At 44.4% G+C, this 18,662-nt stretch overlaps 1 protein-coding gene across 4 annotated transcripts in view; it reads right to left on the minus strand.

The window, feature by feature from the left end:
* ccser1 (coiled-coil serine-rich protein 1) overlaps nucleotides 1–18,662 on the minus strand; it is a 1,298,783-nt gene that overhangs the window by 617,411 nt on the left and 662,710 nt on the right. For all 4 annotated transcript variants that reach the window (XM_078209035.1, XM_078209007.1, XM_078209017.1 and 1 more), the window contains exon 7: nucleotides 4,662–4,739. In XM_078209035.1, the coding sequence (XP_078065161.1) occupies nucleotides 4,662–4,739 (78 nt within the window). The remainder of the gene's footprint in view (nucleotides 1–4,661; nucleotides 4,740–18,662) is intronic.

Below are 18,662 nucleotides of genomic sequence, written 5' to 3' on the forward strand. Positions count from 1 at the left end.
CTGCACTGTTAGGAAACAGTGGGCCAAGGCAGTCTCTATGGACAGAGTTAAAATTTCCGGTCGATGATCTTTCATTCGTGGGACATGGGCGTCGCTGGCTGGGCCAGCATTTATTGCCCATCCCTAGTTGCCCGAGGGCAGTTGAGAGCAGCCACATTGCTGTGGCTCTGGAGTCACATGTAGGCCAGACCAGGTAAGGATGGTAGATTTCCTTCCCTAAAGGACATTAGTGAACCAGATTGGGTTTTTCCGACAATCGACAATGGTTCCATGGTCATCAGTAGATTCTTAATTTCAGATCATAGAATTATAGGATCCCTAGAGTACAGAAGGAGGCCATTCAGCCCATCGAACCTGCACCGACAACAATTCCACCCAGGCCCTATCCCTGTAACCCCACATATTTACCCTACTGGTCCCCCTGACACTACGGACAATTTATCATGGCCAATCAACCTAACCTGCACATATTGGAGTGTGGAAGGCAACCGGAGCACTCGGAGGAAACCCACGCAGACACGGGGAGAATGCCTCCACACAGACAGTGACCCGAGACCAGAATTGAACCCGAGTCGCTGGCGCTGTGAGGCAGCAGTGCTAACCGCTGTGCCACCCCAAATTTTTTATTGAATTCAAATTCCATCATCTGCTGTGACGGGATTCGAATCTCGAAATATCAGCCATGATTGAATGGCGGAACAGACTCGATGGGCCGAGTGGCCTAATTCTGCTCCTATGTCTTATGGAATCTGGATCCCCAGAACATTAGCCGAGTTTCTGGATTAACAATCCAGTAATAATACCACTGGACCATCACCTCCCCTTGCTGTGCAACAACAACTTGCGTTTATGTAGCACTTTTGACGTGATGAAACATAGAAACATAGAGAATAGAAGGAGGAGGAGGCCATTCAGCCCTTTGAGCCTGCTCCGCCATTCACTATGATCATGGCTGATCATCCGACTCTATAGCCTGATCCCGCCTCCGCCCCCTCCCCCTCCCCCGACCCCCCAAATATGCTCTGATCTCCTTCACCTCAAGTGCTATAATCGAAACGGCCTAAGTCGATTCACAGGCACGTTGTAAAGCAAGGTGTGACACCCTGCCGCAGATACCAGATCAGGTGACCAAAAGATTGGTCAAAGAGGTACGTTTTAGGAAGTTACTTAGAGGGAGAAAGTGAGGTGGAGAGATGGAGGGATGGAATTCCAGAGCTTGGGGCCGAGGGAAATGAAGACATGGCCACCAATGGTGGAAGAATAGTGATTCGGGATACACAACAGCCTTGAATTAAAGCAGCGCAGATACATTGAGGATTCCCATCAGCCTGAAGGTTTAATTCTTACCTGCTGATTGTCTTGAGTGTTTTCTATTTTTATTTCTCACTTTTAGCCTCTGTGGTATTTGGCTTTAGTTTTACCGCATTATCTGTTTGACCTAACAATCACTGCAAACCGTGGCAGACAGAGGAAGCCCTTTTTCCCAACCCTGGGGAGCAAAGTCTGCTTTTCTCACTTGTTACATGTAAGAAAAAGAAAATTGACTTGCTGTTGCATCTTACTTGAGGGAATTAACTCAGCAGTAAATATTCTCGCTTTACTCAGATCTACAAATATAAAGCTTTGAATTGTAAAATGAGGTGCCTCTAAAAGAGTATTTTGCCTTTAAATATTTGGTTTACCCATGACAGAGGGAGTGGTTATGTTATTGAGCTAGAAATGGAAAGGCTTGATCACATGATCTGGTGAAGTGAATTTGTATTGCATCATGCTCGCAATAACTATCTCCAACAAGGACGAATGCAACCATCGCCCCTCCCAAAGCTGAATCCCCACTGTCACCATCCAGGGGTTAGTATTGACCGGAAACTGAACTTTGGCTACAAGAACAGGTCAGAGACTGGGAATTCCATGGCAAGTAACTCACCTCCTGACTCCCCAAAACCCATCCACCATCCACAAGGCACAAGTCAGAAGTGTGATGGAATATTCTCAACTTTCCTGAATTAGTGCAACTCCAACAACCCTCAAGGACCTAAATGCTATCCACTACAAAGCTGCCGTCTTTATCGGTCCCCTATTCACTATCTTCTTTTTCTACTCCATCACCGATGCTCAGTAGCAGCAGTGTGTACCATCTACAAGATGCACTGCAGCAACTCACCAAGGCTCCTTCAACAGCACCTTCCTAACCCATGACCATGATGACCTGGAAGGATGAGGGTCGCAGATGCATGGGAACACTGCTTTCAAATCCCCCTGCAGTCCACTCATCAACCTGATTTAGAAATACATCGCTGTTCCTTCCCTGTAGACAGGTCAAAAATCCTAGAACTCCCTTCCTAACAGCAGTATAGGTGGACCTACAGCAAACGGAGTGCAGCAGTTCAAGAAGACAATTTGCCATTACCCTCTCAAGGGCAGTTAGGGATAGCTGATCTAGCCAACAATGCCCACAATTAAAGAATTTAAAAAAAAAATTAATGAAGCCAGGTCCAAGCTAACACCAGAGTGAAGGAGAGTGAGAGTTAATGCAAGGAAAATCTTTCATAGAATCCCTACAGTGCAGAAGGAGGCCATTTGGCCCATCAAGTCTGCACCAACAACAACTCAACCCAGACCCTATTCCCGTAACCCCACACATTTACCCTGCTAGACCCCTGATGCTAAGGGTCAATTTAGCATGGCTAATCCACCTAACCTGCACATCTTTGGACGGTGGGAGGAAACTGGAGCACCCAGAGGAAACCCACGCAGACACGGGGAGAATGTGCAAACTCCACACAGACAGTGACACGAGGCCGGAATTGAACCCGGGTCCCTGGCGCTGTGAAGCAGCAGTGCTAACCACTGTGCCACTGTTTCACTTTGCTTTTTTTTTTTAGGGAGAAACTGTTCCTGTTGGCGAAAAGATCAAGAACCAGAGGACACGGACATTGGGTGACTGGCAAAAGAAGCAACAGCTACACAAGGATTTATTTGAAACACAGTGGTTAGGATGTGGAATGCCTGAGAGTGTGGCGGTTGCAGATTCAGTCAAGACCTTAAGAAGAGAAGAGGGCCATTATCTGAAGAACAAACAATGTGCAGGGTTACAGGGAAAAGACAGCAGAGTGGGCCGAGGTGGATTGCTCTTGCTGAGCACCAACATGGATACGACAGGCCAAATGGCCTCCTTCTATGCTATAACCATTGTATGATTCAATGACTCAAGAATACTCCAATCTGCTGCCAATCTCCAAAGGATTCTGGGTTGATCAAACAGCCTCAACCATTTTCAATGCTTGATAGTAATAATTAATCGTGGAAAAATTATCGGGGCCCATATAATTTACTGGTTTAGTTGCTTTTGTAAGCTTCACATGCAAGTTGTCGGCACTTTGTTATGCTGTTCACGTAACCGGCATACATTACCATTTAAGCAAAATACTGATAATAATGCGACCATTGGGTCAGGCCCTTCAAAAAATATAAAGCACTGAGTTTGCAACGTGATCGCGACAATTGCCCACTCATGCTGCTGGATAATGCACCACTTCTCTCTCTAAGTGTCTGCTTGCTCTTGCACTCAGAGAATGAATTAAATGTGTGTTGCACACTGGTCACAAAACGTCACTGTGAGAAAGGGTCCACTCAGATAACGACAATGGAAATAAGGCCCCAAAAACAATTTGAGAGTTTACCTTGGAGACCATTTTCTCCCCAGATGCTAATGGGTCTCTGGGGCAACTGCTCGGAAAATAACACCTGCCCCCGTCAAATTTTCAATATTTCCCTTACTGCCGTCACTCAAAAATACTATAAGCAATTAATTGTTGTACAGATTTGTGGATTGATTAAACACTCAATTATCAACCTGTAATGGGTTAGGCTTAGAGTTAAGGTCCTAACCCTATCGGCAGATATCGACTTTAAGTGCCTTGTTTCAAAAAAATAGATTTGCTCACTATCCCATCAACTTAATACGAAAGAATGGGCTCAAACAGCTTTGGATTTACTTCACCTCTTTCAACACCAGGGCCGAAGGGCCTGTTCCTGTGCTGTATTGTTCTTTGTACCATTTCACACCAAATAACCAGCACCTCTTTCCCCTCTTTCTCCCCGGAAGCTGCAATAAGCTAAGGTAAGTAGTATCGTTAAGGTTTTCTGCCAACAAGATAGTCCTTTCAAAGTGTTTTAACGGTAACTATGCTTAGCCAGAAGGAACTCTTCAAATGCAGACAATAAAAATACAACAAAGCTTACGCCAACTTATAAATCAAAGATAGGGTTCAATAAAGTAACTTCATTACTCCAAGCTTGAGACCTCACCCTGGGCCAGTGCAAGTTCCCCACAATTCCCAACATATTCTAATTTATACCGAGTCAGCTGACCATCACGTCATTCTGTAATTGGTTCCATGGTTTATTGGGTCAGCTGGCCCTTATTCCTTTTACACTTGGTCACATTACATCGATAGAATGTGACCGGTGATATCATTGTAACAAACTATATTGTATTAAAGCAGTCTCTTCGATGCATTTAAAACGTGTCATCATTCTGATGGTAGGCTGAATCCTCCTCAGCGTTTTATGGTCTCAATTTAGTACAAGGCAAACATGTTCACTGCAGAAACTGCCTCTGAGCTCACCTTTACACAAGGCCCGACTGTTTCTCCTACCTTAAAAGGAAAGGGCATCTCAGTGATGGGGCTGACGGGAAGCGAATGGGTGCTGCTGGCTGGACTCATCTCCGCACTCTGAAACAACAAGGAAAGATCAAATTTAGTTCAAGGTGGTGAGTGACAATGTTTTGGGATTCTTATCTGGAATGTCATTAAGCTTTACCTTTTATGAATCAATCAGCCTAATCAAGCCCCACTCTGAAAATCCCCAGGTGAAAACACTAAAGTAATAATACTGCATTAGCCCAGATTGAAACAAACATTCCAGCAATTCGGATCAATAATGCTTCTGCAGTGTCGACCTGTGGCTGCCAGTTACAGACAAAGCGGCACCGGGTAAATAGAACTGACTGCTAAAACAAATTCTGCACAAGAAACATGACACAAATACATTTCTTAAAGGTACAGTGACATTACAAAACAGAAAACACTGGATGGGATTTTTCAGTTCTGTTGCTGCTCTCCATATTTTCCAGTCCCACCCACATTGATTTCCGCCGCTGGTGGGACTGGAAGATACTAGCCATTGTGCAATTCAGAAAAGAGGACTTGCATTTATCACCGAATCATAAGACTTGTTACAATGCAGGGAGGCCATTCTGCCCATCCTGTCTGCACCAGCTCTCTGAATGAGCATCTCACCTGAGTTGATCTGAATGCCTTAGTTGAACCTGCCTTCACTACGCTCACTGGCCTACGACTTCAAGCACTTGCTGTACAGAACAGCTTTGACTTCTGCTGCCTTTGCTTCTTTTACCAATTAAAAGAATTGGGAGTGGCACAGCAGCACAGTCGTTAGCACTGCTGCCTCACAGAGCCAGGGACCCGGGTTCCATTCCTGGCTTGGGTCACTGTCTGTGTGCAGTTTGCATATTCTCCCCCCTGTCTGCGTGGGTTTCCTCCGGGTGCTCCGGTTTCCTCCCACATTCTGGAAGACGTGCTGGTTAAGTTCTCCCCTCAGTGTACCTGAACAGGCGCCGGAGTGTGGCGACTAAGGGATTTTCACAGAATGTAAGGCTACTTGTGGCTAATAAAGAAACTTTTACTTTTTAAGTTAAAAGTGTCCCACAGAACCATAGAATCCCTACAGTGCAGAAAGAGGCCCATCAAGTCTGCACTGATTCCCCAAAAGAGCATCTTATTCAGGCCCTCCCCTCCACCCAATTTCCGCAATGCCGCACATTTAGCATGGCCAATCCACCTAACCTCCATATCTTTGGATACTAAGAGGCAATTTAATATGGCCAATCAGCCTAACCTGCATATCTTCGGAGCACCCGGAGGAAACCCACACAGACATGGGGAGAATGTGCAAACTCCACACAGTCAGTCACCCAAGGCCGGAATCAAACCTAGCTCCCTGGCACTGTGAGGTAGCAGTGCTAACCACTGTGCTTACCCCATGGGAATGGGGATACCTGCCCCTACCTCATGAGGATACTCACCTTTAACTTTGAGCATGCAAATCAGAACATTCAAATCCAGTGGAATATATTTGTCTAGGATGAGTTGCCAGCACTGAAACAACAGGCTGAATAGCCTCCTTCTGCGAGGCAACTGTTCTATGATTCTCGGATTCTCAAATGCAAATAATCTCTCCACAACAATAGCATATGGTATTTATTGCATAAAAGATATCAAAAGTGATGTTTACTCCCTTGTTCTGTGGGTTACCACGAGAGTTGTACGACAAATTAGAAGGAAGCATGTGTTTGTTCGCAGCTGCTTTCCAATTTCCTCAAGCGCAAAGATGAAAGGTTTTATTGAAACTTTTCTTTAATGGAGTTGCTCACTAATTACAGAAACAACTTGCACTTGGGGATTGGAAATATACTTTGAAAATGTGTGGATGCCACCAACATGAGGGGTATCGTTAATATGGAGACGGATTGTGACAACATTTTGAAGACATGAATAAACTTACAGAACGGGTGGGTAAGTGGACAGATATGTAAATCGCTAAAAGTCGCAACACAAATTATGAAAAAAATTAAACTCCAGGGATCCATTTCTAGTGAAGTCGAACTGAACAGAAGCATACCATTCGATCCAACTTCCCTGCCGCCATCAGACTTTTCAATGGACCCACCTCGCACTAAGTTGATCTTTCTCTACATCCTGGCTATGACTGTAACACCACATTCTGCACCCTCTCCTTTCCTTCTCTCTGAACGGTATGCTTTGTCTGTACGGCGCGCAAGAAACAACATTTTTCACTGCATACCAATACATGTGAGAATAATAAATCAAATAAACAAATCAAATAAACTGAAAGGCAGAGCAGTTACGTTAAACTTGCATGGAACCTTGGTCAGACCACACCTGGAGTACTATGAAAGTGTATCAGAAGGAATACGGAGGCAATGAAGAAGGTGCAAAAAAAGATGTACCAAAACGATACCAGAATGGAAAGGTTATATCTGTGGAAATGCTCCTTTGGAAAAGGGAAGACTGATAACCTACCAACAGATAACCTGTTGGAACACTTTACAATTTCGACAGGCTGGACATAAATAAGTTGTTAACAGTTACTGAACAGGCCAGAGATGGTGGCCTCAGGAAATTTGGCATGTCACTACAACTCTCACCAACTTTTACAGATGCACCATAGAAAGCATTCTTTCTAGATTGGTCTAGTTGGACCAAGGAGCGGCACAGGCTTAGAGGGCCGAAGGGCCTGTTTCCTGTGCTGTACTGTTCTTTATTCTTTGTTCTGGTTGTATCACAGCTTGGTATGGCTCCTGCTCTGCCCAAGACCGCAAGAAACTACAAAGAGTCGTGAATGAGGCCCAGTCCATCACGCAAACCAGCCTCCTATCCATTGACTTTGTCTACACTTCCCGCTGCCTCGGAAAAGCAGCCAGCTAATTAAGGACCCCACACATCCTAAACATTCTCTTTTCCACCTTTTTCCATCTGGAAAAAGATACAAAAGTTGGAAGTCATGTACCAACCGACTCAAGAATAGCTTCTTCCCTGCTGCCATCAGACTTTTCAATAGACCTACCTTGAATGAAGTTGATCTTTCTTTACACCCTAGCTATGACTGTAACATTACATTCTGCACCCTCTCCTTTCTTTCTCTATGAATGGAATGCTTTGTCAGTATAGCGCACAAGAAACAATACTTTTCACTGTATACTAATACATGTGACAATAATAAATCAAATCAAATCATTAATAAAATCAATTTTAGAATTTCAGAAGATACCTCTGTACCCGAAGAGCAGTTAACATGGTGGAACTTGTCACCATATGGAGTAATTGAGGTGATTCATGGAGATGTTTTAAAGAGGAAGCGAGATAAACACATAATGGAGAAAGGAATATAAAGGCACATTGATGACTTAAGATGTAATAAGACACAGGGAGGCTCACGAGGAGCATAAATACCTTTTGGATCGAACGGTATGCTTCTGAGCCGTAAATACCAAATAACACCATGTAAGCCTCACAAAAGCACTAAACAATCTTTCAATAAAACCCGTTAATTCCTGGTCAATTAATGCCTTTGGGAAAAAAAACTGAATGACGGCTGGATTAGGAATGGAGCCAAAAGCTTACGAGGGTAAACATGGGTGGACATAGATGGAGGCAGATATTTTGGCGGTCCAGCAATTGTCACAAAATTGCAAAGATATCTATTAAACACATTTATAGTTCCTCTCAATAACTCATGGGGGAAAGAAATCTCCCTCCTCAGCTTGGATTTGATTTGATTTATTATTGTCACATGTATTAACATACAGTGAAAAGTATTGTTTCTTGTGCGCTATACAGACAAAACATACCGTTCATAGAGAAGGAAAGGAGAGGGTGCAGAATGTAGTGTTACAGTCATAGCCAGAGTGTTGAGAAAGATCAACTTAATGCGAGGTAGGTCCATTCAAAAGTCTGATGGCAGCAGGGAAGAAGCTGTTCTTGAGTCGGTTGGTACGTGACCTCAGACTATTGTATTTTTTTCCCGAAGGAAGAAGGTAGATGAGAGAACGTCCGGGGTGCGTGAAGTCCTTAATTATGCTGGCTGCTTTGCCGAGGGAAGTTGGAAGTGTAGACAGAGTCAATGGATGGGAGGTTGGTGATGACTCCTTCGATGCTGCTATCAACAACTTGCATTCATTAGACATCTTTAAGGAAACATCCCAATGTACTTAACCACAGACACGCTTACAAGCCAAAACCGAGTAATTTAAAGAACACAGTTGACATCAATAGCATTCGAGGAGACAGGAAACGCTTTGTAGAAACATCCTCTGGGAGATTAAGGATGGGTAAAAGATGGTTTAACATCTGACAGGAAAGATAGTTCCGTAAAATTAAATCCTATTAAATGTTGTTCATTTTCACTGCTTTACTGCACATTTGCGTACAGTACAGCAACAGGTCGACACTTTAACAGTACTTTATTGGCTGGGAGACAGTTTGAGTTGTCCTGAGGGTCACTGAAGCTCTTGTGTGAAATGCAAGCCCTTCCTTGTATTACACCACAATGGTTGGCGAGGTGCCCAAGTCTTCCTGGTGATATTTTCCTCGCTAGACACTGTGGTGCTTATGCCATAAGATTGAAGAACCCGACTAATTCAAAGAATGATGCTTGGTTTATGTTGTGAACCAGTTCTTTGGGAACGGCAGCTGCAGTCTGCTTTCCAGCCAGGCAGTATCTTGTTTGCCTTTCTGGAAGTGCTTTTCCGTGGCCTGGAGAGAGATCTCCTAATGTGTGTTTACTCAGATGCACAAGGCTTTACCGTTCAAACACTGTAAGCATTTAAATGAACAGCAGCAAGTGGAGAAAAGGTTTTTTTGATTGCATTGCCCTCAGGTTCCGAGAGACCCACTGAGTGCTTTTTAAAACCAAGCTTGATGGTGCATCAAAGTTACATTCCATGTAGTGTCAAACCCAACTGGGGTGAGACTATTTCCTCCTGGATCTCACTCGCAGTTGCTGAGCTGCAGTCAGATCTATGCTGCAGCTTTAGTGTCATTGAGAAGAGGATGCTGCTTCACAGCAGTGGTTAAGTGGTATTGTAAGTAAACCATTAGCACCACGCCAATAAAGCTCATAAGGGCTCTAACATAAGGATGAGAAACAACTCTGAGCACGCAACCCAGTCCATCCCGCTCCCCAGCCAATGCATCGGGCTAATTAAGGCTGCTCACTCTCAACCCAAGCTGAACCTTTTGCTCTCACATCGCAAGGACAACCTACTTCCAACTTTAGAACATCTCCCACCTTTGTCACTGCCCATGGCCCATCAGCCCATCCACTGAAACCGTCATTCTTGCCTATGTCATCTTCAGACTTGACCACCTGAATGCTCGTCTAGCCTGCTGTCTCGAGTGGCATTAGCAGGTACTTCATCTCAAAAATATATCTCACAAAAGGGTGGGGAGGTCGAGTGGTATTATCGCTAGACTATTAATCCAGAAACTCAGCTAATGTTCTGGGGACCCGGGTTTGACTCCCACCATGGCAGCTGGTGAAATTTGAATTCAATAAAAAATATCTGGAATTATATTGGAATTAAGAATCTGCTGATCACCATGAAACCTTTGTCGATTGTCTTAAAAAACCATCTGGTTCACGAATGTCCTTTAGGGAAGGAAATCTGCCATCCTTACCCGATCTGGACTAAATGTGACTCCAGAGCCACAGCAATGTGGTTTACTCTCAACTGCCTTCTGAAATAGCCATTCACTTGTATCAATCGCTACTGCAGCTTCTTAAGAAGGCAGCTCACCACCTTCTCAAGGGCAACTAGGGATGGGCAATAAATGCTGGCCAGCCAGCGACGCCCATGTCCCATGAATGAATAAAAGGAAATAACAATTCCTCTTGCACATGAGCCACCTCCATTCCCAGTGCTTGCCATAACCCTGAGGACTGGCCAATTTGACGCTGACCTGTGGTCACTTTTGTACTGTAGGTTCATAAGACTGACCCAGCATTCCTAGCACAAATCACGCAAACCAGCCTCCCATCCATTGACTCAGTCAACATTTCCCACTGCTTCGGCAAAGCAGCCAGCATAATTAAGGACCCCACGCACCCCGGACATTTTCTCTTCCACCTTCTTCCGTCGGGAAAAAGATACAAATCTGAGGTCGCGTACCGACCGACTCAGGAACAGCTTCTTCCCTGCTGCTGTCAGACGTTTGAATGGACCTACCTTGCATTAAGTTGATCTTTCTCTACACCCTAGCTATGACTGTAACACTACATTCTGCACTCTCTCGCTTCCTTCTCTACGAATGGTATGTTTTGTCTGTATAGCGCGCAAGAAACAATACTTTTCACTGTATGTTAATACATGTGACGATAATAAATCAAATCAATCCCTCCACTCATCCAGAAAACTTCATATCAGCTTTGCTTTGTGAATTACAAATCCAGAATTTAGAAAATGCATTCATATAGCGCCTTTCATGATCTCAAGATATTCTAAAGTATTTTACAACCTATTGAGTACTTTTGAGGTGTGGTCACAGGTATAGTGCAGGAAGGATAGCAACCAATATGCACACAGCAAGCTCCCACAAACAGCAATGCAATCAAGACCATGGGGCGCCACGGTGACACAGTGGTTAGCACTGCTGCCTCACAGCGCCAAGGACCCGGGTTCAATTCCTGGCTTGGGTTGCTATCTGTGCGGAGTCTGCACATTCTCCCTGTGTCTGTGTGGGTTTCCTCCGGGTGCTCCAGTTTCCTCCCACACTCCAAAGATCATAGAATCATAGAATCCTATAGTGCAGACATAGGCCATTCGGCCCATCGAGTCTGCACGGACAACAATCCCACCCAGGCCCTATCCCTATAACCCCATGCATTTATCCTAGCTAGTCCCCCTGACATAAGGGGCAATTTTAGCATGGCCAATCCACCTAACCTGCACATCTTTGGACTGTGGGAGGAAACTGAAACACCCGGAGGAAACCGATGTAGATACGGGGAGAACATGCGAACTCCACACAGTCACCCAAGCCGGGAATTGAACCCAGGTCCCTGACGCTTTAAGGCTGCAGTGCTAACCACTGTGCCACCCCCACTGTGCCACCGTGCCGCGGTGCGGGTTAGGTGGATTGACGATGCTAAATTGCCCCTTTAGTGTCAGGGGATTAGAAGGATAAATACGTGGAGTTACGAGGATAGGGCCTGGGTGAGATTATTGTCAGTGCAGGCTCGATGGGCCAAATGGCCTCCTTCTGCACTGGAGGGATTCTATGAAATTAATCCGTTCTGATGATGTTGGTTGAGGGATGAATGCTGGCCAGGACACCAGGGAGGTCTCTCCTGCTTTTCTCCAAAATAGTGCAGTGGGACTTTTTACAGCCACTCGAGGGGCCTCAAAGGTCTCATCCGAAAGACGGCACACCCAACGGTGCGGCACTCCCTCAGTAATGCACACAATCATCAGCCTAGATTTGCGAGCGGACCACTTGGCTCTCACTGCAGCTTGAGTTAATCCCCCTGGCACTAAGGGGCAATTTATCATGGCCAATCCACCTAACTCGCACATCTTTGGAGTGTGGGAGGAAACCATGCTGGCATGGTTTAAAAAAAAAACATGATATAAAACACAAATAAAAGGGAACACAGCTTGCACACATCCAGCTGGGAAAATACTTCTTATAATCCTGACACATTCATTAACTATGTCAAGAAATAATTTATGATGGGATTGCCTCCATCCTTAGCTTCATGGAAGTGAATCGACTGATTGCTTTCCAAATTGATTATGACCTGCTGCAAATTGCCCGTTTAAAATCAGATTTGCTTCTTTATGGTATGAATAGGTTCTCACAAATCATCACCTGTACTTATTTTTACACTTCAGAGCTACCCGAGGAGAATGCCGGCAAACTGCATCATCATTCGACTCATGATGCTGTTCGCGTGTCGCCTGACCAGACAGCACTTCAATGGCTGCACGGTGGAGATGATCGGGTGATTTAACCCCTGTCAGTCACACCTGGAGACCGCACTGCTGCAAGTCCCTGGGATTGATTTAACACACATCATTTGTATCATGTACTGTTGTGCAGTCAATGCAATTTGCTGGAGGAAGCATTGTTGCACTGCAGTCGGGAGACTTTGCTGGGTTCTGTTATTGCAGCTCACAGTGACTCTTTCCAATAGACTCCGGAATTAGATTAAATATTGCGGATGCAGGAATCTGAAACAGAAGCAGAAAATCTCAGCAGGTCTGGCAGCATCTGTGGAGGGAGAATAGAGCCAATATTTTGAGTTTGGATGTCCCTTCATCACTGACCAAGAGTCATCCTGACTCAAAACTATGGCTATATTCTCTGTTCTGGAATTAGACTTTTCAGTTCCCAACCAAATAAACCTTCATAGAATCCCGACAGCACAGAAGGAGGCCATTCGGCCCATTGAGCCTGCACCGACAACAATCCCACCCAGGCCCTATGCCTGTAACCCCATATATATACCCTGTTAATCCCCCTGGTGCAAAGGGGCAATTTATCATGGCCAATCCACCTAACTCGCACATCTTTGGAGTGTGGGAGGAAACCAGAGCACACGGAGGAAACCCATGCAGACACGGGGAGAATGTGTAGACTCCACAGTCATCCAAGGCCGGAATTGAACCCGGGTCCCTGGCGCTGTGAGGCAGCAGTGCTAACCCACTGTGCCACCCTGGAGCTTTGTTCACTGCAAAACAGACTGTTGGCTGTCCTGTCTTAAATTCCACCCCACCTCCAAATCATTGAACTCAATTTGAACTCTTGTGTAAGTGGGTGGTTTTGAGGTGAGTTAAAACCTCATCTATCAACTCACACAGTGGTATCAACAGACACTTTGTAAATTCCCAACAGTAACGAGAAACCAGGAAGGAACATTTATCTCTGTTTTGGAGAATACTAAATGGTTTAATCATAGTCCTAAAATTCAAATAACATGTAATACCACTTAAAAACTAGGAAACCAACCTTTAAGCACAATCATCTGAATGCATTTTACCGGATTTAAGGAAAAACGTTACTTGCCTCTGGTAAAATCTAGCCTTGCATTCATTTTCCGCTCTTAGAACAAACAATTCTGATGGAAGCCTTCGGATATCTTCCGATTGGAAAGGAAACAGGATTGTGTTGCTTTAAAAATATTGTAGCCGACCTCAATTATTTCTGGGGTTTCAAGAGTAAATGAGCCTGAAAGCGGTGGACTGGACCTCCTTTGCAGCCAACATGAAAATGAGATCCAGAGGGGACAGTAGTTCCTCTTCGTAGATGGTGTGTGCACCAAGATGATTCAATCGAAGATCAGTAACACTGCACAGAGGACATGACGTGGAGGTGCCGGCGTTGGACAGGGGTGGGCACAGTAAGAAGTCTCACGACACCAGGTTAAAGTCCAAAAGCTTTATTTGGAATCACCTGCTTTTGGAGCGCTGCTCCTTCATCAGGTGAGTGTATTTTGCTTCATCACCTGACGAAGGAGCAGCGCTCCGTAACCTCGCTCCAGATAAACCTGTTGGACTTTAACCTGGTGTTGTGAGACTTATAATTGTGCGTAGAGGACCACAGACCAGGCTCAGTGCTCCCAGTTTACTCAAAGGATAATGTATGGATGTTGCACCAGACGAGTAAATCCAAGAGACACGAGTTTAAATCCCACCATGCCTTTTGGAGAATTTAAGTTCAGGTTATTTAAATGAACCCGGATAAAAAGCTAGCTCCATTAACCAGATTGCTGCAAAAACCAAACAGATTCACAAATGACTTTCAGGGGAAGCAATCCTGTGGGTTCACTACAACATTCCCAAAAACAATTAGAGATCAGCAAGATCGGGGCGGCACGGTGGCACGGTAGTTAGCACTGCTGCCTCACAGAGCCAGGGACCCAGGTTTGATTCCAGCCTTGGGTGGCTGTCTGTGGATTTTGCACATTCTCCCCATGTCTGCATGGGTTTCCTCCCAAAGTTCAAAGATGTGCATGTTAGGGTGGATTGGCCTCACTAAATTGCTCCTTAGTGTCCAAAAATGTGCAGGTCAGATGAATTGGCCATGCTAAATTGCCCCTTAGTGTCCAAAGATGTGGCTGGGTGGATTAGCCATGGTAAATGCGTGGGGTTATGGAGATCGGGCGGAGGTTGGGATTGGGTAAAACACTCTTTCAGGAAATCAGTGCAGACTTGACGGGCCGAATGGCTTCCTTGCTCACCGCAGGGATTCTGCGGAAATAACGGCCTTGCCGCCGCGGACACCCATATCCACTAGTAACTAGCACTGTTCCCAATAGCAGGATCACTCAATTCCAACACAGTGAAACACTAAGATCGCAAACTTCAGTTTAATTAAGAAAGAAAAGTTGATGTGCAGTGTTGGAAAGCAATCTCTGCAGCATATTCACCAACAGCCGAAATTATAATTCTTCTGGCTGAGTGACTTTTCAAATAATATTGATATAGTGCAATTTGCAACATCTGTGAGACCTTTGTGAACACTATTAAGTCATTCCCTTCACATTCTTCAGTAAAAATACAGTGGACGAGTGGTAATTTGACTCTGCATGACTAAATTACCGCAGGAATTGGCTGTCAGCATTTGATCTACTTATTCTTAGTCATGGGTGTAATGTAATTTCATCCAAGTCATGTGAACATGAGTAAAAGTACCCAGCACCTCAATTAGTGTATGTCTATATGAAACAAGGGTGCATTACTGTGGGCGAATACGGGCTTTAATATATGGAATAGATCCAAGAATTTAATTTTAAAATTTTCAGTAAAACCTACAGTAAACGGCATTTTTTAAGAGCAAAGGCTGACCAAGCATAGACATAGTCAACTCCCTTCGCATCAATGTGACATTGCTGGTAAAGATTACACACATCCAGAAGCCACCTTCCTGAGTGTCATTACAATGGCACTTTGCATTCAGGTGGATTGGCCGTGCTAAAATGCCCCTTGGTTTCCCAAGATGTGCAGGGTGGATGGATTAGCCATGGCAAAAGTGTGGGGTTACAGGTAATTTGCCAAACTCACATCATCAAACATTATCAGAGTGTTGGTGCAGATTGAAGGGCTGAATGGCCTCTTCTTCACTGTCGGGATTCTATCTATGATTCCAAAATAGCATACTAGTCTGGATAAGTAAAACCACAATCAGAAAGTCCCCATGTTCATGGATGAGAGGGGTCTGGAGGGTTCATGGATGAGAGGGGTGTGGAGGGTTCATGGATGAGAGGGGTGTGGAGGGATATGGTCCGAGTGCAGGTCAGTGGGACTAGGCAAAAAATGGTTCGGCACAGACAAGAAGGGCCAAAAGGCCTGTTTCTGAGCTGTAATTTTCTATGGTTCTATGTCTTATTACCTTAATCGAGGTAAAATGTTGACCAAGCAGTTTGACCAACATGACCATTACACAGCCCTAATTCATCAAGGATAAATTCAGGAAAACATTTCTTAGACATTGGATGGGCAACCTCATTACAATAGGAAGATCTTCTCACCTAATATAGGATAATGAATAGGGGTAGTCTATTTGTTTTCATTTATTCATCCATGGGACATGGGTGTCGCTGGCTGGCCAGCATTTATTGCCCATCCCTAGTTGCCCGAGGGAGTTGAGAGTCAACCACATTGCTGTGGCTCTGGAGTCACATGTAGGCCAGACCAGGCAAGGATGGCAGATTTCCTTCCCGAAAGGATTTTAATGAACCAGAGGGGTTTTTCCGACAATCGGCAATGGCTTCATGGTCATCAGTGGATTCTTAATTCCAGATATTTCTTATTGAATTCAAATTCCACCGTGGCGGGATTCAAACCTGGGTCCCTGGAACATTAGCTGAGTTTTTGGATTAATAGTCATAATATAATGAAGTAAAGTTTATTTATTAATCACAAGTAGGCTTACATTAACACTGCAATGAAGTTACTGTGAAAATCCCCTGGTTGCCACACTCCGGCGCCTGTTCGGGTACACTGAGGGAGAACTTAGCATGGCCAATGCACTTAATTAGCACGTCTTTTGGACTGTGGGAGGAAACCGGAGCACCCGGAGGAAACCCACGCAGACACAGGGAGAACGTGCAGACTCCGCACAGACAGTGACTCCAGGCTGGGATTTGTACCTGGATCCCTGGCACTGTGAGGCAGCAGTACTAACCACTGTGCCACCCCAGTAGGCCATCACCTCCCCTTATTAGTATTATTTAGTGAATGGCCATCTTCCACACCAGCTTTTAATTATACAACACCAAAAATTCATTCTAAATACCTTCATTAAGTTTTAATCTCCATGAAATTTGAATTCTCAGACTTTGTCAGGGGAGAGTGTGATTGTGGTCACCTCCAGGTGAGATCCATCCAAACAAGTCTCACACATAAGGAATCAAAGTTAAAATTACTTCGATATTTGATGGATATCCAACTTCTTTTTTACAATCCGATGTTTGTATGAAGTTCGAGTTTACATTTGGGATTCTGTCATTGATATAAGAATTAGTTACCTCTTTGTTGTGATTTCTACTCTTTGTGTAACCGTCAAGTTGCATGATTTTTCAAAATATTAAATTTATCTGTTTACTTAAAACTTAAACTGTCTCATCTAACCTTCTGTATCAAACGCTCCATGGAGCCAACTCCGATTCCAATATAAAAGCAACATGCTGCCGAGGCTGGAACTTGAAACAAAAACATATACATGCTGGAAAATCTCAGCAGGCCTGACAGCATCTGTGGGGAGAGAATAGAGACAACATTTCGAGTCTGCATGACTCTTCATCAGAGCTCTGAAGAAGGGTCATCTAGACTCCAAACGTTGGCCAGAATTTTACCGGCACGTCTGTCCTGTTACCGGGGGCGGGCGAGGCTCGGAAAACAGCATTCTCCATTGGCGTCGGGCTGGATCATACAAAACTCAGGCAGCCATTCCGATAAAGTTCCACCCATTACCTCTATCCTCTCCCCACAGATGCTGTCAGAACTGCTGAGATTTTCCAGCATATTCTGTTTTCGATCCCACTCCTATTCCCTTTAGTGGGGGAATAATTTCTGAGGAATTCTCACCAGGACCCTTACAGTTTCTGGAGAATTATAATCTAGCTCAAAAACAGTTGAATTTTAGACCATTGGGAGGAAGGTCGCACTCCAGACTGAATTTATTCTTTGGGTGAAGAAATAGCTAGGCACTGTGGACCCAAATTATGTGTCCTGGAGTCTGGTTCCCACCAGCTAAAGTTAAGGAAGTTAGTTTAGTGATATGAGAGATCCTACTGGCTTCACGTTGAAGTTACAATTGTAAAATAAATCACAGTACAGTAAAACTCTGATGGTATTGTTGCATATTCACCAGTTTGCTGTATATTTCATATATGTGATTTGTCTCAGCATTATGCAGAGATGACAGGAATGTGTAAGTGTGCAACAGGTTTAATCACAAGAGATAAAAATAACTCTGCAATCACAAAATGTGCACACACTCATGCTTTCATCCCAACTTCTCGGTTTTCCTGTTAACTTGGCTCTAAATCCACACCCAGGCTGATCCAATCAAGCACAGTGAGCATAGATCAGTTGCCAAACTCATATCATCAAACACAGAACAATCAAACCATTGAACACTACAGTATATCAGAAATATCAAACAAATGGACTACTTTAGTAGGTAAGGGCAACACAAGGAGGCAGACCCAATGAACCAGATCCTCTTGGCTGGATAGAGACAGGGCTGTTCTAAATAGCCTCATCATTTCCAACTCAAGAAAGAATGCTTATCATTTATCTACTAGCAAATGGTCTATAGTAAGTTCCCATTTTAATGTTGTCCCAGTTAACATTGTTTCATTTTAACATCAGTAAGTTAGTGGGGCCTGTAATCTCATTCAGCATTGGATGATTCGCTTTTACATCGCTGCCCGCCAGTCTGACATTGGACCGCCTGACCTGATCAGCATCATTTAGGAGCCACCTCTCCTGGTTCCCTGACACAGCATTTTGTTGATCTCTTTTCCCCCTCAAATCTCCCACTCACCACTTT

Source organism: Mustelus asterias, chromosome 1 (genome assembly GCF_964213995.1).
Source record: "Mustelus asterias chromosome 1, sMusAst1.hap1.1, whole genome shotgun sequence".
NCBI lineage: Eukaryota > Metazoa > Chordata > Chondrichthyes > Carcharhiniformes > Triakidae > Mustelus > Mustelus asterias.